Below are 26706 nucleotides of genomic sequence, written 5' to 3' on the forward strand. Positions count from 1 at the left end.
TTATTCAAGTTTCATAACGGCTTATTGACGGTTTAAAATCTGTAAAAATGAAGCAAATTTACTGAATGAAGACTAGAGTTTTTCTAAAAAATCTAACAACTCTCCATGAATTTCCACTACTTAGAAGCTCCTAAATTTCATCTCGTTCAAAATCTATGGCACTATCTTATTTCACCACATTCACTTTAATTTAATTTATTCCGTTATAAATTTTATTTTATTCAGTTCCATTACACTTTTAATACAACAAACATTTAGGTTTTGTTTCAACATTTTATAGGGTTCCATTTGCTCGTTAAATAGATGAAACGAATAAAAGTGATCTCTACAAATAAAGTGAGTCTATGAGTAGGCTGTATGAGCTTAGATCCCCTTACCTTTCTTATAGAGGAAAAATTGTACAAAAAAAAATGTCTATGAGTTGGTCATAGACAGATTTAAACGCTAATATTGCTACTTTTTAGCAAAATGACAAATAAAATTTAATATTAAGATAGGTTATGATAAATCGAGAATATAAATTAAATGTTTCTCAATATAAGAAGATGGCTAAAGAAAGTGATATGTCATTATACAGCGATGTGCTTGAACCATTTCGTAGGGTCATAAACACTGAACCACCAAAAGACAAGTTATCGGCGTCTACAAATCTAAACTTTTCTGATAGTACTCAATCTATAAAAGAAGGTATAGTGAGAAATAATTTACTAACTATAAATGTTAGCACATTTGAGAGACATCTGGTACAATGTAAATTTAAGTTCAAGAAATACATTTAACCTAAAATTGAAAACAAGACGAGTGATCGTTGTTTTCATGTCTATTGTTCGCTGTTTTTCAATTTGTTGATTTTTTTAAATTTCTGTTTTCCAAGCGTAATCATTCGCGTTAGTTTGAAAAGATTGATTGAAAGGGATAGTTGAAAGGCAATGTATGTCCATCAGTCAGTCAGTCATTCAGTCTTAATAAAAATAATATCTCATAAATATTTCTGCCTCTGTTATTAACAACAGAATCACCATTAGTTAAGTTTGTCACCTTTTCAATAAACTGCAGACGTTCAGAAGTAAAATGTCAAAACTTAATAAGTTTATAAACATTAAATAGGCCTCTCCAATCTACTGACATTTGGTAAAAGAAAGTCGAGTATCGGTAGCGTAGATGATGTGACACCAGATAAGAGGCTTAGAAGAGACTCAAGTGGTAATGGAACCACAGCACCACCATCACCATGGGAAACAAAACGTTTGAAGATTGATCTGATTGCTGCAAAAGCACAGGTACAGTGTTTCATAAACTTATATTTTTTTAAAAGTTAGAACATACTTTCAATGTAACATAAAAACAAAATCAAGAACGAAACGAAATCAAGAACAGATTTGTTGATTTTCATGTAAATTCCAATGGAAAAACACATATTATTGAAAATAAAAACATATTGAAATGTGAAAAGTTATAATAGATGTTTTAATTTATTCCACATTTTCTATTGTAAATCATTCTAATATATAATGGTTATCTAAATGACTCTTTCAAGATGATATTAGTGCAAACAATTGGCCTTAAACTTAAGATAATAAAAAAAATGTGATTTTTTTCTTTCCAAAAGGTAGATTAGGCCATATTCGTCCGATGTGGTCAATTAATAACTTTATTACCTTTCACTAAAATTGTATTTCATTAATTTAAATACAGATAACCAAATTAGAATCTAGAGTAAACCACCAGCATACTATACGTAAAGAGATGCAGATATTGTTTGAAGAAGAGAAGGCATCCCTTATAGAACAGCACAAGAGAGATGAAAGAGCTGTCAGTGATATGGAAGATAGGCTGCAGTTGATACGTAGGCGAGAACAAGAGTTAAAAGATGAGTTTAATACGGTAAGGTTTTCATTGATTCACATATAAAATTCAATTTGATAAAACAAGTAACAAACATGATCTCTATATAATATAAGTTTATTTATTATAAAGAGGAAAGATTTGTTTGTTTGTTTGTTTCGAATAGGCTCTGAAACTACTGGACCGATATGAAAAATTATTTTTCCATTAGAAGCCGACATAGTCCCTGATGAACATAGGCTACTTTTTTTAATATATATATATATATATATTTTTTTTTTTTGTTTCATTTGTGTTTTAATGTTTCCGAAAGGAAGCGAGGTCGGGTCGCTAGTCTCTATATAAGTTTATTAACAAAATATAAAAATCATTACTGCTGATTATAATTTACAATAATATTGATTAATTGAGTCAAATCAAAAGTACTGACTATTGTCAGATGAAAATTGACATGAATATTGTTACTATGAATTGCAATAACTATTATAATATTAAAATAACAAATTTATTTTCATCTGTAGGATAAATGATGATTATAATTTTTTACTTAAAAAAAATGAACTTGTTTTCATGCAAAGGCCGCCAAAGAGCATAAAGATCTTAAAGCAAATTGGGACAAAGAGAAGACTGATCTCCACAAACAAATAGCAGATCTCAAGGATAAATTATTGGAAGCTAATGTTAGTAATAAAGATCAAATATCAGAAATGAAAAAGGACATGGATGAATTGTTACAGGTATAAAATTAAATTAATAATTTATATTGGTTTCAGTAAATTCCTTATATAATAAAATGGTGATTTATCTGAATAGTACATGTTCTATGATGATGACTATCAAACACAATGATTTTAACATCTTTAGGCTCTGGAAGGTGCACAGTCGGAAGTTGAAATGCTTAAAAAAGAGCTAGTGAAGCAGACAAGTCGTGCCGAACAGTGCACTCAGTTGAAGAATCAACTGGAGAAACAGAACTTTGAATTCCAACAAGTGACCTCGAAATTAAAGGAGCTTGAATATGAAAGGGATTCTTATAAAGACTGGCAGACTCAGTCTAAGGTAAATGTTTCTAACTTACCAATAATCATTTTAAAGAGTGTAATGAGTAATCATTACCATCATTTTGATTATTGATTAAATTCCCCTTTATGACTGTTAGTCACATGAATGAATATCAATCATTTAACCTATTGATTAAAATTAGTTCTATGTTTTAATAACCAAAAAAATGCTGAAAAATAATATGAAGTGGAAAGAATAGTTACAGTTTTTTATGAATATCATTTAGCGTTATAATTAAAAAGATTTATTTTCGGAATAGACAGCCCAAAAACGTCTTTGCAATATGGCCGAACTTGAAAAGGAAGTGACGCGTCTCCGAGCCAATGAGCGTTCGCTTCGTGATGCGATTTGTAATAAGTTGTTGCTGGAGGAACAAGTTCATCAACTCACTTCCAGAGTTGAAGCTCTCCAACCTGTTCAACTGGAGTTGCATGAGGCTAAGGTAAATAAGTAAATTATATCTTGAGATTTTGAAGGGTTTAAAGGGGAAATTGTTATATCTAAAAAAAAATACACATTTTATGGATGTATGAATTATCAGTTTATCCTATGCCTTTTATCAAATTACTAGAATTAAACAAACATTTTTCTAAACTAATACTTCTAGTAACAAGAATATAAACGAATCTTCATAATTGTTCCCAATTTAAAGATAGACATTTTATTAAACTTCTACAATCGAAATGAATAATAAAAAAAAATATTTACTTATTTCCCGCCCCCGCCTATTAGTTCGAAGCAGTAGCTTGACGTTATTTTTGTCACTGTCATCGACAATGTTGACGTTCTTATACCACTGGCCACTGAGTGTGGAATAGTGTGGATTATGCCATTTTTTTACAAACTTAAAAAATCACAGAAAAACATTTGGTAGTGTATAGTAGTGTCTAAGATATATAGATAAATCGCAGACATCATGAAAACTAAATAAGTATCTACGATATTGCTTTAATATTCCCACCAAATAAGTTTATCGAAACGAAAACTTTCTATTAGAAACATGCGAGATAATTTACGAAATAAAAAGAATAACCACGAAATTTGTAAAAGTAGTAATTATGTATGTAGCCCGAAAACTATATCTTTCGCTATTTCGTCAAATGTTTTATTTTATTTTTTTATTTATTTATTTATTTATTAGCCGGATACGAAGTCCATTGGTACTTTAAAATAAAGGTATAACAAAATTCTTACACAAATAACTATACTAACTTAACATTAAATACAATCAAATTATTTAAAACAAGGATGAGCTTTAAATTTTCTCAACCGTGTTTTTTATATAATAGTAAATAGATTTGAATAAAACTGGACATTTCAGTAAATCTTGGACACGGCGGGGAATTTCTAATCGTCAAATGTTTAAAGCAGGGGTGGCCAACTTGATTAGAATCAATATCTACTGTTTACTGACGACACACTACGATCTATCCATGGCATTTCTTGAAATTTAATAAAACAATGTAGTTCAGTATAAAAATAAGTAGTATATTTTCTTTTATTAAAAAGATTAACATAAAGTTGAAATTATATTATAAAAGAGAACTATTGTGTAGAAAAGATGACAAATAATGTGACGTAATGGTTATTAACAAATGATACAAGATGAAGGTGATGCTTATAGGGCTTAGTTACAAGGTCATAAAATCCCTTAAAAAAAAATTTTTTTTGTCTCGCCACGTTCGACTGAACTAATAGCCACGATCGACCGGTCGATCGCGATCTACCGTTTGGCCACTCCTGGTCTAAAGCATATAAGTGTTCGCATTAACTATGTTTTCGTTTCAGGTGAAGTTGTCCAGCGTCGAGTCTCAGTTGGAGTCGTGGATGAGTGCGGCGCGCGCGCATGGCGTGGAGTCCGCGGGTGCGCTGCGCGACGCGCTGGAGTCCGCGCTCGGAGCGCAAATCACCGCCACCGCGGACTCCACGCAGGCGCAGTCGGCACTCGCGCACCTCACCGAGGTAACCTCACCACCACTACCTCCTTTATAAAACTACTCACCATTCACTAATGTACTGTTCTATACTAACATAGGGCGTCCATTAATTACGTGAGACGTTTTTGAGAATTTTTTGACCTCCTCTTCCGTATCGATATCGTAGGATTTCTCTCAATTTCCCCACTCCCTCTAAGCTTACGCGAGATTTTTCATAACTTCTATTTGGACGGTTAATATGTTGGATTATTGAGAAAAAAAAAACTTTCTGTATTAATTTTATTGAAGACTAGCAAAGACTAGTATTTGTGAATATTACCGTAATTTAAACTCACAATCATAAAATTAAATAATGAACATCAAACAAAAATTAAGAAAAGATTTATTCCAATTCAGTCCATACGAAAAAATACTATTTTCTCAGATTTGGCCATATTTTATTTTAGAAAAAATATTTCACGCAATTTTACACCGTTTTCTGCGAGAAATATAATTTCGTGATATTTGCCAAAACCCCCCCAAGTGAGATTTGGAAAGATTTAGCTTGATCCACTCTCCCCTAGAACACCTCACGTAATTAATGGGCGCCCCCCTTATTACTATACTTGGGCCATTACAAACGTGCCAACTGAGTAATAAAACATTACGTCAAAGGAATGCGACAATGCCGCGCAACTCGATATCTATAAAGGGATGCCGCTCAGGTTCAGGTAGTCAGATGACGTGGTCGTTGATGACTGGTACGTGTAAATTGTAGGTTGTAGGTATTTGTAAAAATTGTTTTACTTTTTTATTGCCCTTGTAGGCAGACGAGCATACGGCCCACCTGATGGTGAGTGGTTACCGTCGCCCATGGACTTCAGCAATGCCGGGGGCAGAGCCAAGCTGCTGCCTACCGAGCTATAGTTAAACAATCCTACGCGAACCATGGAAGCATTATACGATAACTTAACTTCGTTTAAATTAAAGAGCTATATTAACGCCCAAACTCGTTCGGTTATTCATAATTGATAGTGTTTAACGAATTAAAAAGTGACCTGGAAAAAATAACTTTTTTAAAGGACAATGCCCAAAAGTGGGCCAACTTTATGTCCAAACTATTTGTACTTGAAAAACTATGCCTTATTTTTTCACGTTATTGAAATATTGATGACATCCCAAAACTGAGTGTCAATAGGCAAAGGGCTTAACCCATACAGCCTTATAGTAAACCTATATGCTGCCAAACGAAAGAGTTATCTGTGACTTGAACAATAAATTAAAAAAAATAGCTAATGGTTATAATTCACAGACTTTAGTTTATTTTTGTTCAGTTCAATATTTATATATTGTAATAATAATTATTACTTAAAGCCATGAATTATTTAATATTTTTAGATATTATTGATTCCATTAGTAAAAATCTCAATCGCCTACCATTACTCTATTCTTATTAAATACGATCAGAGAGTTTTGGCAGCAACCCGAGTGAAGCGTCACTTGAAGTTTTATTTTAATGTTTTTTTAATAGTTTATTGTGATGTAAATTGGGTGTTGTTTTGTGTATTAAACTTTGGAATAAAACTGTGGCTAACATAGCAGTGACTGTTTTTTTTTTTTTCAAGATAAAAGGTCTGCGGAAATTCACGCTCACTCAATGTGGTATTCATCGAGTTGACGTTAAAACTCCCAAAAAGCAATAAAAAGAGAGCTTTTTATTGAAAAAAATAAATATATAACTACGACAGACTAGGCTGTATAGGCTACGCTCTTTGCCTGCTTATTGGCGAATTTAAAAACAACAACAACAATATCTTTGCCGGCTTCCGGATTTTCATTTCATTTAATTCATTTTATTATTATTATGAGAATATAATAATAATAAAATGTACGTAAGGGCTTATTTCTAGCAACATTAACCACAATTAACTTATTTAATACTGTAAATAATGATGAGAGCGATTTTTGATTTCGAAGAAAACAATTAACAACTTAATTTTAGCTACAGAAAAAAACAGATTTCTCTTAAACCTGGGAGAGAATATAAAAATCATTTTCTGATTATGAAACGACATTTCTTTGTCTATCAAATTAAGTTAAAACCATCATGACCCAACCATTTTTTTTTAGGGGCCCAAACGCCCTAAGAAAATGGGCATTGTCCTTTAAATAAATAACGTTTTTTTGTGTAAATAAATTGATTTGTACACACACAGGTTACTGGTGGTAGGAACTCTTGTGAGTCCGCACGGGTACGTACCACCGCCCAGCCTATTTCTGCCGTGAAGCAGTAATGCGTTTCGGTTTGAAGGGTAGGGCAGCCGTTGTAACTATACTGAGATCTTGGAACTTATATCTCAGGTGGGTGGCGCATTTACGTTGTCTATGGACTTCAGTAACCACTTAATATCAGGTGGGCTGTGAGCTCGTCCACCCACCTAAGCAATTATACACTTTACGCTTTAGCAGAACCAATCTAGGCAAGCACTCAACTACTCCTCGTCTAACTAACCTTTATAATAATCTAGTTAGAAAAGTTAAAAACCTTGACATATTTGGCGATTCCCTTCCAATATTCAAGAACAAAATTATAAAAAGTTGTTGTTGAACCTCAGCCTCAGCCTTGGTCTGAGTGCTCGGGTATTACTGTCCTTGTTGTCTTTCTTTTGTTTTTTATTTTTTTTATTATTAATAGTGTTATTAAATCTCTATTGATATATTAATGTAATGCATGCTGTGATTGCCTCTAATTAGAGTTGCAGTTATCAATTGCTCTATACATGTCAATATTATTTTATGTCTTACTGTAAACCCTGTCGGTAATCCTTAAATAAATAAATAAATAAATAAAAAAAACACAACACTAGAAGTGTGAGCGAGAGATCCAATATTCCTATATGTGTGAGCGAGAGGTCTGATAAAAATTATTTATGACTCAATTCGCACGTTTATAATGGCCCAAGTATAGTTATGTATGGGTTGTACTTTTGAATCTTTTATCGAGGTTCACAACCAAGATATAGGCATACATATCGATGGGTGAAAGGCCATTTAAAGTTTAATATTTTGAAAAATACCTTTTCAAAAACCGAATAGAGAAAACTTGATTGAAGTTCAATTAAAAACATTGAACTGTTGATACTGATACAAAATAAAACGAACTTTTAATTACAAACATAAACGGCGCTTATTAAGCGAAATGTCGCATGCAAGTAGTATGCAAATTATGCATAATTATCCGTTACAGGAAGTGGCGACATTGAAATACGAACGCGACAAGGCCACAGGAAAGTTGAATGATCTCACAACGGTACGCAAAAACCAGGAGAGTCTCATACACAGACTGCAGAAGCGATTGCTATTAGTTACTAGGGAAAGGGATAGTTATAGGTGAGTCGATAATAATATTGTTAGTTGTATATAATACACGGGCATTCCGTTTTCAGAACTAAATAAAAACCGCTCTTTCATAAATGTGCTGAAGAAAAACTACATAACAGTACATAAATGCGATATTATTCCGCAAAAGAAGTACCCGTGACGTGTGCCTATGACTTCTGGTAAAAATACCATAGACACGGAAATGTTTTTAAAATATATATTTTAAAAAAACGTCCTAAGCTAGTAAACTCGATGTATCGACTCGATTAATGTGTTTATTTGGATGGTTGGACCACCGTTATATATACAGTCAAAATCTGTTATAACGACATCGAAGGGACTGCTCATATTCAGTCGTAAAAACCGATAGTCGTAACAACCGGTGATGTTTAATGTGTATCGTGCAAGTACAAACAAATCGATAGGGAATTATTGGAAAAATATATTTACATAATACGCGGTTTTTCTTCAATATTAATTTGTTTTCTTTTTGTTAGAGACATTTTGATAGTTTCACGAATAACTCCACAAAGTTTTGGTGTGTCTTGTGTATAGATAAGTAACAAACTAACTGAAAAGATATGAAGAAGCGGGCTTTGATACCGCATGCACGTGTTTTGTTTCTAAGAATTAGAAAAGACCCTACACTAAACTAAATCCTATTGTTTTCTTTCCTGATTTTAAAAGCCATTGAAGACAAATGTGGATACTTATTCAAATTGTTTACAATACAACTTAGCCGGTCGTTCTAATAGATCTAATTCTCCGAAATATTAGTTAAATGTGGTCGTTTTATGAGGTATGTCGTTATTACCAATGTCGTAGAAAGCAATATTTTTAATAAGGCGGTCATATGGCATTCAGCCGGGACCTTTGTTCTTGGTTATTATAACCGGTATGTTGTACTAAACGATGTCGCAGTAAACGGTTTTGACTGTATGTACAATACAACTGACAATTCCATCTTATGACTAAGGTGTGGCGGTATTCACATCGCCATGTCTTTTTTTTTTATTGCCCATGTTGGCAGACGAGCACACGGCCCACCTGATGGTGAGTGGTTACCGTCGCCCATGGACTTCAGCAATGCCAGGAGCAGAGCCAAGCCGCTGCCTACCGAAAATCTATGGACTATTTTATCACTTTACCAATGAGTAGTGTAGTGTAGTAGAGTAATGTCCTCAAAAGAAGCGTGCACGATACCGTTTGTGTTTTCATTTGATATAGCTTGAGTTATTCCATTCATAGGCAACAACTAGACTGCTATGAGAAAGAGTTAACGGTGACACTGTGCGGGGAGGAGGGCGCCGGTAGCGTCGCCTTGTTGTCGGCGCGCGTACAGCAACTAGAGAAGAGCCTTCAGGGATACAGAGACCTGATTGCCGCTCACGATCCTCATGCGCATTCCAAAGGTGATGTTGTTGAGTTTTATTTTTTTATTTATTGCTTAGATGGGTGGACGAAATCACAGCCCACCTGGTGTTAACACTGGAGCCCATAGAAATCTATAACGTAAATGCGCCACCCACCTTGAGATATGAGTTCTAAGATTTCAGTATAGTTGCAGCGGCTGCCTCACCCTTCAAACCGAAACGCATTACTGCTTCACGGCGGGAATAGGCAAGGTGGTGGTACCTTTTCGTGTGGACACACAAGAGGTCCTACTACTAGTACACTGTATCTGTATCTACGCTGTTTTACATTGTTCTAATGCAAAATATATATATAAAGAACTACAGTAACTAATAGTCGTGCTATTGTGAATATGTATTGATGAGATGGCCCGTGGTCTTTACCATGAAAACAGCTCTTAATTTTTACCATTAATGCATAATTTCGTTACGCGTGACGTCATTTGGGGCTAAATAAAAAAGGTGGTAATTATTAATGTTACTCTGCTATACTGTGATCAGGCTTATATTACGTTATGCATTAGGTTTTGTGTTAGTTTGTAGACAAAGTAGACATGAAGAATTATTAAAAAATTATATAATTTATTAAATGTTATTTTAATATATTATCGATTGAGTACAGAATAGTAAACCTATTGTAACAGTAAACTTGTTTTTACGAGTCTCAATAATGCACTACCTGATAAGTTCATCACCCTATATCATATTATACTTATGTCTGAAGCTACAGAAGATATATATATACTCCTAATTATAATTTTCTTTTAAAAAAATCTATATAACTGAGTTTCAACAAAGCTTTACTTTTAATAGACTAAAACTGCGAACATTTTTATTGGTTTAAAAAATATACCAACGAGTGTGATTGAAAGCGTGTTGAATTAATTATCGTTGGTATTTGCAGCTCTGGAGAGTCTCCGCAACGAAGTGACGCGATGGCGCGAGGAGGCGGAGGGCGCGCGGCGTGACGTCACCAAGCTGCGGACACAGCGCGACCTGCTCACTGCCAGCCTCGAGCGGATCGGTCCTCAGACGAAGGTAGCTGGGCTTTCTCCTTGTACACCGATTATTTTATTATTTTGTTTATGGGATTTAATGACCTGGTAACTAAGACCTTTAGGTCATGTCTTATTTAATTTATATTCTTATTTTTTGGGGTTGGGGTGTGTTGTGGGTTTTTATTGGTAAATCGCTTTTCTATTATCGAACAAGCTTGTCTATTATCTTACAAAAAGTGCGGTACTCCCCGCAGTGCATAAAGTCTATCTCGGCAATGAAGGCAATACGACCGCTGATAAGCGTCTGATGTTGGCGGATCCGGCGAGGTAGCAAGGCATCGTGAGAAGGCTAAAGGTGGCGGGAGGAGCTGATTGTACTGCCACCTAGATCACTTAAGTCTGCTTCGGTGATGAAGGCAACTCTATAGCTGATAAGCGACTGGTGTTGGTGGATCCGGCGTGGCAGCAAGACATTGTGTTAAGGCCAAAGGTGGCCTTAACACAATGTCTTGTAAAACACTGCATCCTGTTTTCTTCCAATTGTAGCGGGTTTCCGTTCCATTGGGGTCCAGAAAGCAAAGGAGTGTATTTGTGTGAGGCGCAAACAGTTATGCACTTAAAAAAAATCCTGCGCAGATGACCATTTTCTGTTTAATGTTTACCGGATGCTGAAACTAAGTCCTCTGGCGATGGACAAAGGTAGAGAGGTCTGATACTGATGCTTATTGGGCTTTGTCTGATGTCTGCACGGAGGCGGCATAGGGAGAGTGGTCGCTTCTGCATCGACCCGGAGTAACTGTGCAATTCGGCAGCACACTATGCGACGAAGCTGCTCTATTTAGAGAAGCACAGCTTCCCCCGCTCAGCCGGGGAGGGGGCTAGAAAAAGTGCCCTAAAGAAACGCTTGCTCCAGAGTTAAGGGGAGGTGGTAACCACGGCTGCCTAAGCATCCCAATAACGTGGTCGACGCTATTATAGAAATAAAACAATAACTAAATCAATGACTTTCGGCGCGTGGAATGTGCGCACTTTGTTAGCCCGGCCCAGCAATATATGCCCTGAACGGAAAACTGCTATAGTTGCGAGAGAGCTCCAGCGCTATACTGTGGATATTGCTGCCCTGAGCGAAACCCATTTAGCTGACGAAGGAGAATTGACAGAGCGAGGTGGTGCTTACACGTTTTACTGGAAGGGCACACCGGCTACAGACCCAAGACGCTCAGGGGTTGGGTTTGCAATTAAGACAATTAAAATAGAAGGCACCTTTAATTACAAAGATAAATGTCGCTTATTAGGCGAAATGTCGCTTAAACTAAATAGTCTTTCACCCCTCGATGTCATGACTGGTCGCTGCACATCAATAACTTGAATAAATATTTAGTTTTTATATACACATCCATTGATTTCCAGGTGCTACACTTAACGAACAACCCCGCGGCCGAAGCACAAAAACAAATATCAAAAGAATTAGAAGCCGCCCAGGAAGAGGTGCGTAAATCGATTTTCACGTTTTCATTTTACATAGAAAAATACGAATGAATATATGAAGCGATTATTCGAATAGCTTATGTACTGTTATGTTTACTGGTGGTAGGACGTCTTGTGAGTCCGCACGGGTAGGTACCACCACCCTGCCTATTTCTGCCTTGAAGAAGTAATACGTTTCGGTTTGAAGGGCGGGGCAGCCGTTGTAACTACTGAGACCTTAGAACTCATATCTCAAGATGGGTGGCGACATTTACTTTGTGGATGTCTAGGTTGAAGTGATCGTCTGTGTTTCTTATAAAGACGCAGATTTTCATGGATAGTTTTTATTCTAACGGCGATACACTTTTTTGTGTCCGTACTCATTGACGGCGCAAGAAGAAAAAGGGCGAGCATACGAATGACTTTGACACATATTAGACGAGTGACAGCTGTCAGTTGGTATTAACATAAAGATGCGTTTAGGAATTATACAATTCTAACAGTCTATGGGCTCCAGTAACCACTTAACACAAGGTGGGCTGTGAGCTCGTCCACCCATCTATGCATTAAAAAAAATGTAGGTTCGTTTTGTCTTCAGATAAAGAAGTTGAAGGTTGCTCTACGCGAGGGAGGGGCTCAGGCGGACCCCGAGGAGTTGCAACAGATGCGACAGCAGTTGGAGAACAGTCGAATTAAGCTTAAGAGGTATTCAATTGTTTTAGTATTGTAGGCTTAATTCCTTTGAAATTAGGGTGAATATCGAATGTTTGTACCTGATCGAAACTTCAATTGTCCCAGATAGGCGTGAGTACACAATACCTTCTGCAACTAGCTTTATCTGATTAACTATTGAAATATTGCAAGGAGAAGTGAATTGCATTTTTGTTTAATTAGACATATTCTTCAATAATTTTGATACTATTCAATATATATATGTGTGTATATCTAAAATGGTCATGTCATGTCCTGTTGATTTGTTATTTTGCAAAAACCCATTACTTTAAGCTATAGTTTCCTATAACTTCTAAAATTACAATTATTTTGTAATCTATTCAAGCCAGCGTTTCTTCTCGACATAATAAACAAGTTTAGATCATAATAGATTTTAGCGGAATCGTTTCGGAATGTGAAATGGTAAAGTGGTATTTAGCTCCTCAATAGACCCAGAAAATAATGTTAGTACATGTTTCAGAATGAAAGAAGAGTTCACGTCTTCCGCTCAAGAATACAGAGACGTTTGTTACATGCTTTTAGGGTATAAAATTGATCGCACTGGGCATAAAAATTACAGGTAAGCTTAGTTTTTGTTTAATCTATACTAATATATAAATCTACAGTTGTTTTTACGGATGTTCCGTTATAACTACTGAACCATGCATCCGATTGACTTGAAACTTGGTATCCATGTAGAAAATGCATGTACTTAATGGATAGGCTAATATTTATATGAGTGTTGGACTCCCTACACCAGTTGCGGGCGCGTTAGTGATGAGAATCTTTGTGGGGGTGAGAAATGATAATGTTAATTTTAAATGCCCAGTGAAGAGAACGGGTACAGCTAGTCGTACATAAATCTGTTCCGTAATCATGATGAATAATAATAATGTTTTGTCGCTTACCTAAAGCTTGTGTGTACCGAAATCTCAAAACTATTCAGGGTATTCCAATTACCATCAAACCAATTACCGTTGGAACTTTCGCTTATTGTAGAAAACATAAAAAAAAAAGTGTGTGTGTCCGCTCCGACGCACGACTGGAGTTTACTGGATATAAAAAATTAAACGAAACAATACGAGAAATAGTTCTATATTACGACAACACGATACACTACAGATTATTAACAAATTAACGAGACACAAAACAAACGACTAACAAATATATGAAAATACAATAATGAGAGAAACGCGCGATCAGTACGAGGCTTTGTGGCGGACTGCCGGCGCAGCAGCCCGGCGTCACCTGCGATAACGCGGCCGCGCGTTGGCTCCTGATTGGCGCGCGCACGCATCACGCAATCAGGAGCCAATCAGGCGCATAACGCATTTCGTGTGACATGCTAGTACGATTTTGGTCCCCATAATTTTCATACCCCGGGCCTATATATGTAAATCGATTCTAAAGGAGTAAACTCCAAAAATCTATTTTGATGTATTTACTTATTTAGATCCTATTTTAATACCTATATAAGGATTCCAACATGCATGTGTCTATCTATCTATCTATCTATCAGCCCATGGACGTCCACTGCTGGACATAGGCCTCCCCCAAGCCTCGCCACAAAGACCGGTCCTGCGCTGCCTGCATCCAGCGGATCCCCGCGAACCTTAATAGGTCGTCGGCCCACCTTGTGGGAGGCCTACCCACGCTACGTCTCCCAGTACGCGGTCGCCACTCAAGAACCTTCTGGTTGATGTGTACGCTCATAAAATTTTCTTTCCTTTCACTGCATTCAGTACATTCCTAATAAAAATTTTTTGTAAATCCGATATAGTTATAATAAGCGGCACGTAAGTTGGCAAGGTTTTGGTGTAGTGGGGGTAATGTCGCGCATAGTGCACATTGCAACAAAAAAATGGTCACTTTTATTGCCCGCATATAATTTAATTTAATTTTTTATTTGCCATAATTTATTTTTAAGCCTGTGTGTTTAGAAGAAAGTTAAATAAAAGAGAGGAATTCGTGAAGTGTATTAGGTGTTATAAATAAAATACAATTAAAAGTTAAGAAGTTTATTAAAAAAAATATACTTAATATTAAAAATTATATCTCGCCGTCGTCACTATCATTTTCTAATAGTGCTACCCCTTGGATTAAATTTATGGTAGCACCTGAGCTGCTGGAAGGAGTTGGCTCCTCATCGTTGACATAACGAAGAGTCGCTGTCGTCACTGACGTAAATAATAAAACGCTCAGTAACTGAATCGAATATATGGTCATTGGTATTTGGTCCTGGCATTGCAAACATCTTTAAAACAATAACACTCGTAACAAAAACGAAATTTAAAACAATAATAACAACTCGTAACAAAAACTCAATATAAACAAAGGGTTCCTACAACTTTAGTAGGCGCATGTATAATCGGGAGCGAATGGAACGTGGACGCGGTGCGGGAGGGGAGGGTCGACTGACTCACCAATAGCGCGCTCGGAACGGTGCTACGTCTTTCCCCGCGTCCCGCTTGACAACCAAAGAGACCTAAAAACGACTTCTGCGCATCTAACGACTCTTGCCAAGTTACGTACCGGGAACTATATCTGTAGATTATGTTACATTTACCTTTTAAATTTCACTTCTACAATGTTAGTCATCTCAAAATCAAATCAATTAATCAATATTATTGGTTTAACAATCATGTTAGATTTATCCATTGGTTATGCCCGTTAACACAGATGAGCTTGGGGTCGTGTAGGTCGAAAACGTTAAATAAAGTATTTGTTCGGTGATATATTACCGAAGAACACCTTTGTCAGCATAATTCGCGTGACGCGTTAACTTGCGTACTCGTTGCGGATTTTATCAAGCCTGGTCAAGCCGCACATCCACCTTAGCATCTTCGTTTCAGCAATTTGAATGCTATGCACGTTCCTTTTGGTTGCCGCCCATGTTTCGCTGCCATACTGGTGTAGGACCTCTTGTGAGTCCGCGCGGGTAGGTACCACCGCCTTGCCCATTTTTGCCGTGGTGCCTTTCGGTTTGAAGGGTAGGGGCAGCCGTTGTAACTATACTTGAGACCTTAGAACTTATATCTCAAGGTGGGTGGCGCAATTACGTTGTAGATGTCTATGGGCTCCAGTAACCGCTTAACACCAGGTGGCCTGGGTGGCCTACACCCATCTTTTTTTTTTTTAAGTTTACTAAGTTGTTATCTTTTCGTTCAGGATATCGAATATGTACGCGGAGTCGTCCGAAGAATATTTAACGTTTACCCTGTGCGACGACGGCATCGAGATGGTCCACACCGACTACTCGGAGACTCTGGGCGATCTGCTGGACCTGCATCTGCACCAGCATCAGTCCATACCCTTGTTCCTCAGCGCTCTCACCATGGAGCTCTTTACGAAAACCACAATCCAACACGCGATCGAATAGATTTTTTTTATTAATATCAGTAATACCGTAGATTGGGGCGAATCGGGACCCTTTCCAAATCCAACACAAATTTTCAATGGTTTTTCTTAGCGTTATTATACATAGTTCATTACAATATATACACAAAAACTGAAAAAACTAGCTTCACCGTATAACAGTATGGGGAAAATAGAATTTTTCGATAGGGCTGGCACTATTTAGTTGTTAGGTAAGTACCTAACTTTAGGTAATTAACTTTTTAATATCTTTAATGAGTTAAACAACTTTGATGACTAAATTAAACTATTTAATATTCTTAAACACTAAATAAAAGTCATTTTCAGTTCAACAAAGTTAAATCTAAAGTTCAACAAAGCTAAATCTAACAACTCAACAAAAGTATTGTGACATCCCAGATTTGTCCCTATTCTAACTCTAGTCTCTATTCCTCCCAATCGACTGTCCGTCATTGTTTATTCTGTTTAGGAATTTCAATTTGCGCAGACTGTTAAAATGTTAATGTATGCATGATTTAGAGTTTGTTTGTCAGAGCGTCAAGAAAGGATATATTGTGACCCCAAAATTCGATTTAAATACAAAATATGTAAGAAATGAATCATGTTATTTGTCAATTGTGTTAGCATGTATACGATAAATGTGCGGGATCATACATCTTAAACAAATTGTTGAATTTTTATTATTTTTAATGAAACCCACTGTCTTGCCTGATGCGGAGGATAGCCGCCATTCAAACACCATTGTGACCTCACGACTTGTGAAGACCAATACCATGAGCTGGCTAATCCACCTGCGCCGGTAAACAAAAAAATCTTTGACATAGTAACATTATTGATGAAAATTGAGGTCTGTGTGTATGTACTTATCATTTCTATTATTATATAAACTGTTCAGACCATCTCCGAGTTCCAGTTTGTATTCTTTATTTGTTTCACTTTTTTATTTTTTTATTATTGCCTAGATGTGTGGACGACCTCACAGCCCACCTGGTGTTAAGTGGTTACTGGAACCCATAGACATCTACGACGTAAATGCGCCACACACCTTGAGATAAAAGTTCTAAGTTCTCAGTATAGTTTAACTAATTATAAACAGATAGATATACAAAAAAAACGTTTCTGTGAACAAGATTGAATTTTTAAGTTAAAGTATTTATATTGACATCCTACATGCCCTAAATTGGGGCGAGTTATATTTTTGAAATTCGTACTAGAAGTGTCTATGGAACGTAATTTTATTTTATTGGCTTGAAACAATTTAGTTAAAACCATCAGGGCCAATGTCTGATAGAGAAAAACAGTTCACTACATTCCTATTTGTGAGTTACTTTTAAAAAACTGGACTTTAAGAAGGTAAATTGTATTTTGTACTTTATGGATTGTGAATTAAATGATCAGAAATAAAGTTTTTTATTCGTAATACACCTTGCCTGCTGAGAGAGGAAAGGTCCGTTCACACAGACCGGCTCGTAGAGGTGACCAAATTTTTGTCACATGGGAAACAGAGTTCTGAGTAATTATAGTAAAGTTTATTATTGCATGTGCACTTTTTTTGTCATTAAGAATGCTTGAACGCGCTGCGTGTAAAATAATAAGGGCCGAGTCACACCGGAATGGCAGCGGCCGGCAGCGTCGCGGCGAGCACTTCCAGTGTGAAACAATTTTAAACTTTATCTATATACTTAAAAGATCAGTATCGCTTGAAAAGGTTCCGACACAGCCGCCGCCCGCCCGCGGTGAAGCGAACAGCCGCGCGCCGTGTGTGTCTTGTCGATGGTACTGCCCGCGGCTGCCAGCGGCGACACAAGGCCGCTCGCGGCACCGCGGTCATAATATTTAATAACTAATTCCATCATGTTCACTCCTTACCGGTCATCGTTCTCGTCGAACCCGTCGCTTGCGACGAAGGCCTCGACGAGTAAATTAACCCACAGACAAAGCCCACTGAGTTTCTCGCCGGATCTTCTCAGTGGGTCGCGTTTCCGATCCGGTGGTAGATTCTGCGAAGCACGGCTCTTGCTAGGGTTCGTGTTAGCAACGTCGTCAGGTTTGAGCCCCGTGAGCTCACCTACTAGTTAAGGTTTCCCTGAAATAGCCTCTCAAGGCTATCAGCTTAGGTAGGAAAAAAAATGTTCACTCCAAACACACGAGTATCATTGCCCAATGAAGAAACTAAACTAGTCAAGAGGAGACTAGGCGCGTGCAGGCCGAGCGAGGCCGCCAGCGATGTGTGTACAGAGTTAATGTGAGTACGGGCCGCGTGAGCGAATACTACACTTGCGTAGGTCATGCCGTGACAGAACGTATACAAGTTTTGTAGAGTGTCACCTTGTTACGAAGGGACAATTTACTTCGCTTGCAGCCCTCTCTATCCCATGGTAGAGTCGACCGAGAAGGAACGCGGCTCTGTAGAGTACTGATTTAATCTGGGGACCGAATGTCATCCCTCTGTCGAGGATGACGCCTAGGTACTTTGACTTCGAAGCTCACGGTATGGGCTGGCCAAATATTTTGATGGAATGGAGTTACCGCGCTTAATTGGTGACGAGATACTAGCAATGGTGTCGGGAGGGCCAGGCCAGGATTGGGTATTTGGTTTGTTATATTAAATTCACAATACAAAACAAAAAGGATTTTCGAAGGACTGAAATAAAAGTACAAGTTCAATGTAAAATATTTATGAAGAAACAGGGCAATATATTATAAGTTATCTAGATTACTAGAAGTCTACAACATTTATTAGTCAAAAAGCCAGACATTAAAAAGGAATAAATGAATTTTACTATTCCAATATCAATTTTAGATTAAACAGTTTTAAGTCTTATGTTAACGGGTTTTAAACAATTTATTACAATATTATAGAATTATTATACAATCTATGCCTTACACAGCTCCTGATTCTGAAGCTGAGAAAATACTTAAGAGAAACCAGCTATCAATTACGAAATCCAACTTCCGAAATAATATTTGAGTTATTCGACTGTACATCTTGAATGAAAAACGAACAATAAAATAAAATATTAAATTTTACTTGAATTTTTTTAGTAAATTTAGAATTTATAAATGACATTAAAATTTTTAACATGTATTTCCATTTTAATTTTCTATTCTGACGATGTTTAATCTAATTTTAATTTAATGAGGCGTTGAAGTAGTAATCGTGCTGATTATGAGACCGTGCATACCTAAATAACCGTAGAACACCAAATGGTTAGTTGTACCAAATTCGATATTAATTATTAAATAGTTTTGAATATTAAAAAAAAACCCTTTGAATATTGTTTTGTTACTTTTTTTCATTGGGACCATTCATATCTATTTTTAGATTTTAGAGTGTTTCGTTAACATTAAATTGAGAAATTATTAAATAGTGTTGTTTAAACAATTTTTTTTGTGAAAATAATTAAAGTCGCTTCGTTCGATTTAGGTAATGTCTTTTAACATGTTTTCACAATGATTAGTTCTGTTATATGCTTCAATGATATCTCAAATATCTTTCTTAAGCTGTTCGATACAGTTGAAAAGTTCGATGGGGCTTCAACTGATGGAAATGATTTTAAAATTGAACCGTTTTTCTATGTACAAATTTATCACTGTTGATGAAAGTTTTAAGTACACAATTAAGATCGTATTTGTTAATTTAGTTTTGTGGCTTACTGCTCTATGGACCGTCGTAACATATTAAAATATGCTACCTATCTAAAAAAATATACAAAAATAAAATTTCGAAGCCAAAGAAGACTCCTATCCAAATAAATCGAAATGTCATGGTTTGAAAATTATGCTTCAACAAAAAAAAAAAGTTTTTGTTCCTAATCTTAAATTTGGCATCACGTTCTTACGCAGTCTATCTTTCCATTTGACGTTCGCCTTCTACACTTTTAAGCATACGAAAAAAAAAAAAACGCCAATGCATACATTTTCACAAATTAATTCCTCGGTTTAACACACATACACACATCCATGAAAATTGGAGACATTTTGAATATTATTTAAAAAATAAACAATAAATTATTATTATACTTACAGCCTACAAAAAAAAAACCACTTCATTTTCAATGTAAAAAAGTTTCGAAAATTAAAGTCCTAAAATCTTATCTCGACATAATACTGAAAACGTATTTTTATAACATTCTGAACGTGTTCAAAACCGAATCGAAACAAGCAATACGCGTTCCAGTTTAAACGGAAAAAATTAATAATAAAAAAAAATCTAAAAACAAAACAAGAACATGTTATATGTCATAATTTCCACACTTTTTTTTTTATAAAATTATTGCACTTAAAATCATACACATAACTTATTAATAAATATTGCATAAGCTTTAACCGCATTTCGTGAAGTAAGTCTTAAATAACTAAAAGTTAAAAATTTTAAAAGAACATTTTATGTCAGTCCGATGAATGTGTCAATCATTTCATCATTAAGAGCTTCGTTTGTACAGCGACTTTCAACAATATGGAAATAACAGTGTAATCATTAAGTTAGAAATATTTAATATCCAAACATTGTGCTAACTACCAGTACATACCTAAAATTAATATTTTGACTAAATATTAAGTACGATTTGGTGCTCAAAATTTTAATAATGTAAGTGTTATTAAAACTAATATAATAATAATTATTATTTATCTATAAAAAATCGAAAAGGTGCATCAGGTTCGACAGATTTTTCTAAAATCTACACTGACTACATTGTTATGGAAATTCAACATAACCTGGCACTTTGATGACTGACTACCTGGCGCTATGAAACACTAATGTATTCAACGTACTTTTTGACGAATAGGTTTTAATTCCGGCATAAAGACTTATTTACACTAGAAGAGTTCTTCGAATAAGTACAATATAATAAACATTAAACATAACAGCGAGAATAAAACAACATTTTTACGTACCTAATGTAAACGAAAGTTTCCGCGTAAAAGAGTTTTACAACTGAAAAGACAGCTTGGCTTTTGAACGTCCCATTGACGAGAAATTTTTATCATCGTCTGAATAACTGAGGTATTATTTGTTTGAAACATAATACAGTCAAAATCTGTTATAACGACATCGAAGGGATTGCTCATATTCAGTCGTAAAAACCGATAGTCGTAACAACCGGTGATGTTTAATGTGTATCGTGCAAGTACAAACAAATCGATAGGGTATTATTGGAAAAATATATTTACATAATACGCGATTTTTCTTCAATATTAATTTGTTTTCTTTTTTTTTGTGACATTTTTAAAGTTTCATGAATAACTCCACAAAGTTTTGGTGCGTCTTGTGTATAGATAAGTAACAAACTAACTGAAGAAATATGAAGAAGCGGACTTTGACTACCGCATGCACGTGTTTTGTTTCTAAGAATTAGAAAAGACCCTACACTAAACTAAATCCTATTGTTTTCTTTCGTGATTTTAAAAGCCATTGAAGACAAATGTGGATACCTATTCAAATTGTTTACAATACAGCTTAGCCGGTCGTTCTAACAGATCTAATTCTCCGAAATATTAGTTAAATGTGGTCGTTTTATGAGGTATGTCGTTATTACCAATGTCGTAGAAAGCAATATTTTTAATAAGGCGGTCATATGGCATTCAGCCGGGACCTTTGTTCTTGGTTATTATAACCGGCATGTTGTATTAAACGATGTCGCAGTAAACGGTTTTGACTGTATGCATAATCTCGCTGCACTGATTCAAAAAAACTCTCCTTGTGTATCTCTATACCGCCGCTTAGTTCTTAGACTCTAAGCATATTACTATGTCGTTGTAAACAAAGATAATCAATATTGTTCAATTTTACGATGTTAGTTAATGTTACAATAGAGCTTAGGTGCCGAATACAGTTTCACTTGCAAATTGAATAGACTACGAAGCTTGGTACGCTAAAACTAGAAGAGTCTATGACTATAGGACGTGCATGTCCAGTGCGCTTAAACCTCTCGCATTAGTCATCATATTGTCCGTTACGTTTACGGCTTCTGAAAGAAAATTAATGAAAATTAATAGAAGTATATCAGTTACATCTTCCGGAAACTGTTGAGTAAAGTATCAATACACCGATCATTATGAATTGTTTAATTTTAGTATCTTAGCTTTTTGTTGGTTTTCGCGACACTATTTTTACGGTTAATTATTTCATTTAATTCGAGTCAGTCATTTGTGTGTGATCACGAAAACTGTAAAGTATTTGAATCGTCTCAAACAATGGAATGAATATGATAAACGATAAGATTAACCGGATAAAATGGTTTTATTAGAATTTTTTGAGAGTGTATGTTATTCATCTTGTGTTATCATCATCATTGGTTGGGATGAAAAAGTTATACATTGACACGCGTATGTGGGTGCGAGTTTTGCTAAGTTGGTTGCCAGTGGCGCTGTTCCAACTCCAAACAAATTTGAGTTCACTTTTACGCTATCGAGAGAGTAAAAAAACTGGTAACTACATGGAGTTATGAATTTTTTGGTAGGTAAAGTCACCTTTGCAAGGTCCCCGATGCAGCGGGTCCACGACCCGGCCAGCGCGGCAAGTGGCCCGCTGCAGCCGGCACCAGGACGGGTAGGTGCGGCGGTCGGACCCGCACAGCGGCTTGCGACGGCCGCCGGCGCACGTGCCGCACGACACGCAGCGCACGCCGCTCGCGCCGCCCGACACGCAGCGCTGCCCCCTCGAACAAGACACACTCGAACACGTCGCGTTCGCTGCGTCATACCAAACTATGCAATCAGACAAACTCCCGTCCAGGCGTAGCTGGGATAACCCCTTAAGGCATGCGTCCATAGGCCCGCGCCGGACGTACCTTTTTTTTCCTGCCTAAGCCGATAGCCTTGAGAGGCTATTTCAGCGTTACCTTAACTAGTAGGTGAGCTCACGGGGCTCAAACCTGACGACGTTGCTAACACGAACCCTAGCAAGAGCCGTGCTTCGCAGAATCTACCACCGGATCGGAAACGCGACCCACAGAGAAGATCTGGCGAGAAACTCAGTGGGCTGTGTCTGTGGGTTAATTTACTCGTCGAGCCCTTCGTCGCATGCGACGGGTTCGACGAGGACGATGACCGGTACTTGAGGTACCTAAAAACACCGTTAGTGGATCGGGAGGATCCGAAATGACGTGTTTTGGGCGACGTCGACTGCTTTCCATTCTGTCCGCAGGATCGGGAATGGGACGCACCGCACGCACGACACGCAACGGATTTTATTTTGCTTTGTATGTTTTCTCATAGTGCTGCGGCCACTGTCCGCGTCGCCCGCACCGAATGCACCGGCATTTATGAGCAAAAAATACAAAGCAAAATAAAATCCGTTGCTTGCGGTGCATCCGGCGCAGGCCAAGGCCGCGTACCTTAAATCAGCGAATATGTAGGAAAAAAAAAACACAAACTCAACAAAACACAACTTCAAGTACGGACGTCACATTTCTTATGCAATATTAAATGTAAAAAGTCAATACTCTAAAATCATGTTTTTTGTTTGTAAATGGCAATGAAATTAAAATAATAAATCTATTTCTAAAATGACATGGAAATCTTTTTATAGATCAGTATAAGAAAGAGTGCGTCTTATCTTAACAAATCTTTCGCGATTTAGGTATTTATGTATGTAATGAGTTTACATTCCTAGTTGTAAACAGATCTCGATATTTTTTTATAGCTGTGTTTTCGTTGATGATGATTTAATGTTATAAAAAAAAATTAAGTCGTCTAAAACAGACATACGTATATACAATTAGCGTAATGTTGTGATATACCATAATTAAAAAAATTTAGAATTATTATTTACAAACCTATGCAACGTCCTTTGTAAGCCAGCGGCAAGGCGCGACCACGCTCACAAGCGGCGCGTCTAAGCGCGCACGTGCCCGCATAAGTTTTGCCGTCGACCGCACAAACGAGCGAACCCGCAACATTGCACGTACTACATCGTACGCAATGAACACCAAACTCTGCGTCTTGAATGCACCGCTTGCCTCCACCGCAACGAACGCCATCGCACGAGTCTGAAAATATGTTTTGGTATAATAAAAAATTTAAACACGGTTTTAGGATTCGAATATGTATCGCCAATGAACCAATTTCGGTTTGGATGCTAACGTTAAAAGCTGCTGCTACGTCAGCTGTAGATTGGGTATTTATCGCCGGTTTCCACTATCGCCATTGTTGACTTTAGTTTTCACGCGACTATGGGGTTAATTTTTTAGATAAAAATTTCGTTGTCGGAAGCTTTCAAACTAATAATGAGTCGTGCTTTCGTTTGTATTGCACTTTGTATACGTCATTAATGTTGTGAGCCGTTTGTGCGGCATTGCTTCCGCAGCCGAACTGGAAATCCTTACTCGTATTTTTATTTTGTCCACATTGATGAAAAAGATTACAAATTTTATAAAAAGAAAACAGTACGTAATCAATAAACAAATAAATGACATAATTTGAAATTAGAATTCTATATTTTTAAAATGAAATTCATTTTTCAATCTAGAATTTATTGTCTGCAATACCTACATAAATTAAGTTTCAAATTTACTAATATTGTAAAACGACAACTTCACAGTTAAAGACCATATTGTGTACAAAAAAAAGATTTTGCAAATGGACTAGTGTGGAACATATGAAGCTTGACAAAAAAAAACCCGATGTGTTTCTTTGACATTCACACGTCTTGTCGTAAAAACGGAAACACAGAGCCTAATGGAACAAAACAACCACGGTGTTTATCTTAACATATAACTAGCTCTGTAAATATCCAAAAGCTTTTCTCGGTCGATTGTATCATATAGCGGTTTATGGCCCAGCGCTGACCTGAGTCCGGTCTAGAGTCTAGACAGCGATTGAGTGTCCGCTTTATAACTTACCAACCATTACTTGGATCTATCATGTTCGGAACTCGAACACGAGAATGAATTAAATCAAGCAATCAAAATCACAAAGTGTGCTAACTAAATATGCCTATTGAAATAAATAAATAAATAAATATTTCCTAACAATCACGCCACGTTAGCTGGTCCCGTGCTAAGTTCGTACAGAGCTTGTGTTACAGGTTACCAGATAACGGAAATAAATGTAAGATTTTTATTATACACATACATATATTTAATATACATCCATAACCCTGGAAAAGACATATATTTATATTTATTATACAAATATTTTCCCTTGGCGGGATTTGAACCCGCGACCCCCTTGTGTAGTGACCATGTCACTTACCACTACACCAGACGGCCGTTAATTTAACGCAATAATTCCATTTTTAAAGGTTAGGCACCAAACAACGTTTTGTTCAAAACAGTATCCGAATGTATTTAAGACAAGCGGACCGCTCCGGCTCCGCTCGGGTCTTTAACGATATTTGACGTTATTTTATTTTTTTAAATAAAAGAACACTTATTGCGGCATAACTATAATAGTAAGATATATTATTATGCTGTCGCGACACTTTTTGTAAATAATAATGTGTTCTACAAAGTCGTAGTACATTATTTTATTCTATCATCAATAGTTTTCGCAGGGCACGCGATGTAAAGAATATTTTAGGAAATTTTGTTACACCTTGGGTTACATTATTTGAGTTTTAGTAAGGATCCCTAATTTTTTTCAAAAAAGATTATAACCAATGTCACTCGGGAATAGTGTAGCTTCCAAACAGTGAAAGAATTTTTCAAATCGGTTCAGTAGTTTCGGAGCCTATTCAATACAAAAAACAAACAAATCTTTCCTCTTTATAATATTAGTATAGACAAGGCAATAGTTTACATAAGAGTATCATTGCTTCGTCGTCTGTGTGTGTTGCAATTAGAATTTAATGCAAATCGTCGTATCACTCCGTTGTCGCGTGGGATGACTGCTATTTAAGCTTACATTAGAGTTTATAGCGTGTTCGCGTCCATCTTAATAATACCAAACTCCGGTTTGTTAATTAAAGCATTCTAGTGACACTAAATATAAATTCGCGTAACACAAATACATAATGTGAACGTCTTAAAATAGCGGATGGTGTTAAAGAATATATTTAGATGGCAACACCGAGTGCTTTACTGCGGGAATTTCGCGCTGCGGTTTACGGTCTATTCGGTCGTAAAACTCGATGAGTTGTTGCGACGAAGTTTCCAGTTTACTTTACGTCTGTGTTATCGCGAAATATTATTCATTATATGGAATGAGGACGTCTGGGTCGAAAGGGCCGATCGCGGTTATGGCGGCTCGCAGACTTCTCGAACTGTGGATGGCATTGTCACTTTGTTGCACTTATCAACTATCTGTGTGTTTAGTGCGAGTTTTTTAACGTTCTCGATAGCGTAAAAGTTAACTCGTATTTGTATGGAGTTGGAACGTTTGCCGCTAGGGGCGCTGTTCCAACTGCATACAAATATGAGTTACTTTTACGCTATCGATAGCGTTACAAAACTCGCACTAAGCACACAGGAGTGATAATATACTTGCGTTTCTTCGAATGATTTGTGTTTGGAATTCCTTTTCTACGTATGCTATCACAGTATACACACATAGAAAAGAGATAATGTAAAATGTCGACTAACATTTTTGTCACGT

The 26706-nt window shown here is 36.5% G+C and overlaps 2 protein-coding genes across 2 annotated transcripts in view; one reads left to right on the top strand and one right to left on the bottom strand.

The window, feature by feature from the left end:
• The first annotated feature begins 416 nt into the window (after positions 1 to 416).
• Positions 417 to 17572, top strand: LOC101746684 (mitotic spindle assembly checkpoint protein MAD1). The gene is made up of 14 exons (XM_004933360.5): positions 417 to 687; positions 1108 to 1280; positions 1696 to 1884; positions 2424 to 2582; positions 2710 to 2904; positions 3167 to 3349; positions 4696 to 4869; positions 8071 to 8213; positions 9453 to 9616; positions 10521 to 10654; positions 12025 to 12102; positions 12680 to 12786; positions 13274 to 13372; positions 15961 to 17572. The coding sequence occupies exons 1-14, from the start codon at positions 501 to 503 to the stop codon at positions 16169 to 16171; spliced, it is 2196 nt and encodes a 731-aa protein (XP_004933417.1). The 5' UTR covers positions 417 to 500; the 3' UTR covers positions 16172 to 17572.
• A 1257-nt stretch (positions 17573 to 18829) lies between these two features.
• Positions 18830 to 26706, bottom strand: part of LOC101744873 (follistatin-A) — a 53404-nt gene continuing 45527 nt past the window's right edge. The window contains exons 4-6 of the mRNA XM_038017596.2: positions 23949 to 24161; positions 22642 to 22863; positions 18830 to 22139 (exon numbers count right to left, since the gene is read on the bottom strand). Of these exons, the coding sequence (XP_037873524.1) occupies positions 22066 to 22139; positions 22642 to 22863; positions 23949 to 24161 (509 nt within the window). The 3' untranslated portion in view covers positions 18830 to 22065. The remainder of the gene's footprint in view (positions 22140 to 22641; positions 22864 to 23948; positions 24162 to 26706) is intronic.

The sequence above is a fragment of the Bombyx mori genome, chromosome 19, assembly GCF_030269925.1.
Source record: "Bombyx mori chromosome 19, ASM3026992v2".
In the NCBI taxonomy this organism is placed as follows: Eukaryota; Metazoa; Arthropoda; class Insecta; order Lepidoptera; family Bombycidae; genus Bombyx; species Bombyx mori.

Coding starts and splice junctions, on each gene's coding strand:
- LOC101746684 (XM_004933360.5), top strand. CDS start 501: ATGATAAATCGAGAATATAAATTAAATGTTTCTCAATATAAGAAGATG. Junction 2,583..2,709: donor ACATGGATGAATTGTTACAG/GTATAAAATTAA, acceptor TAACATCTTTAG/GCTCTGGAAGGTGCACAGTC. Junction 2,905..3,166: donor ACTGGCAGACTCAGTCTAAG/GTAAATGTTTCT, acceptor TTTTCGGAATAG/ACAGCCCAAAAACGTCTTTG.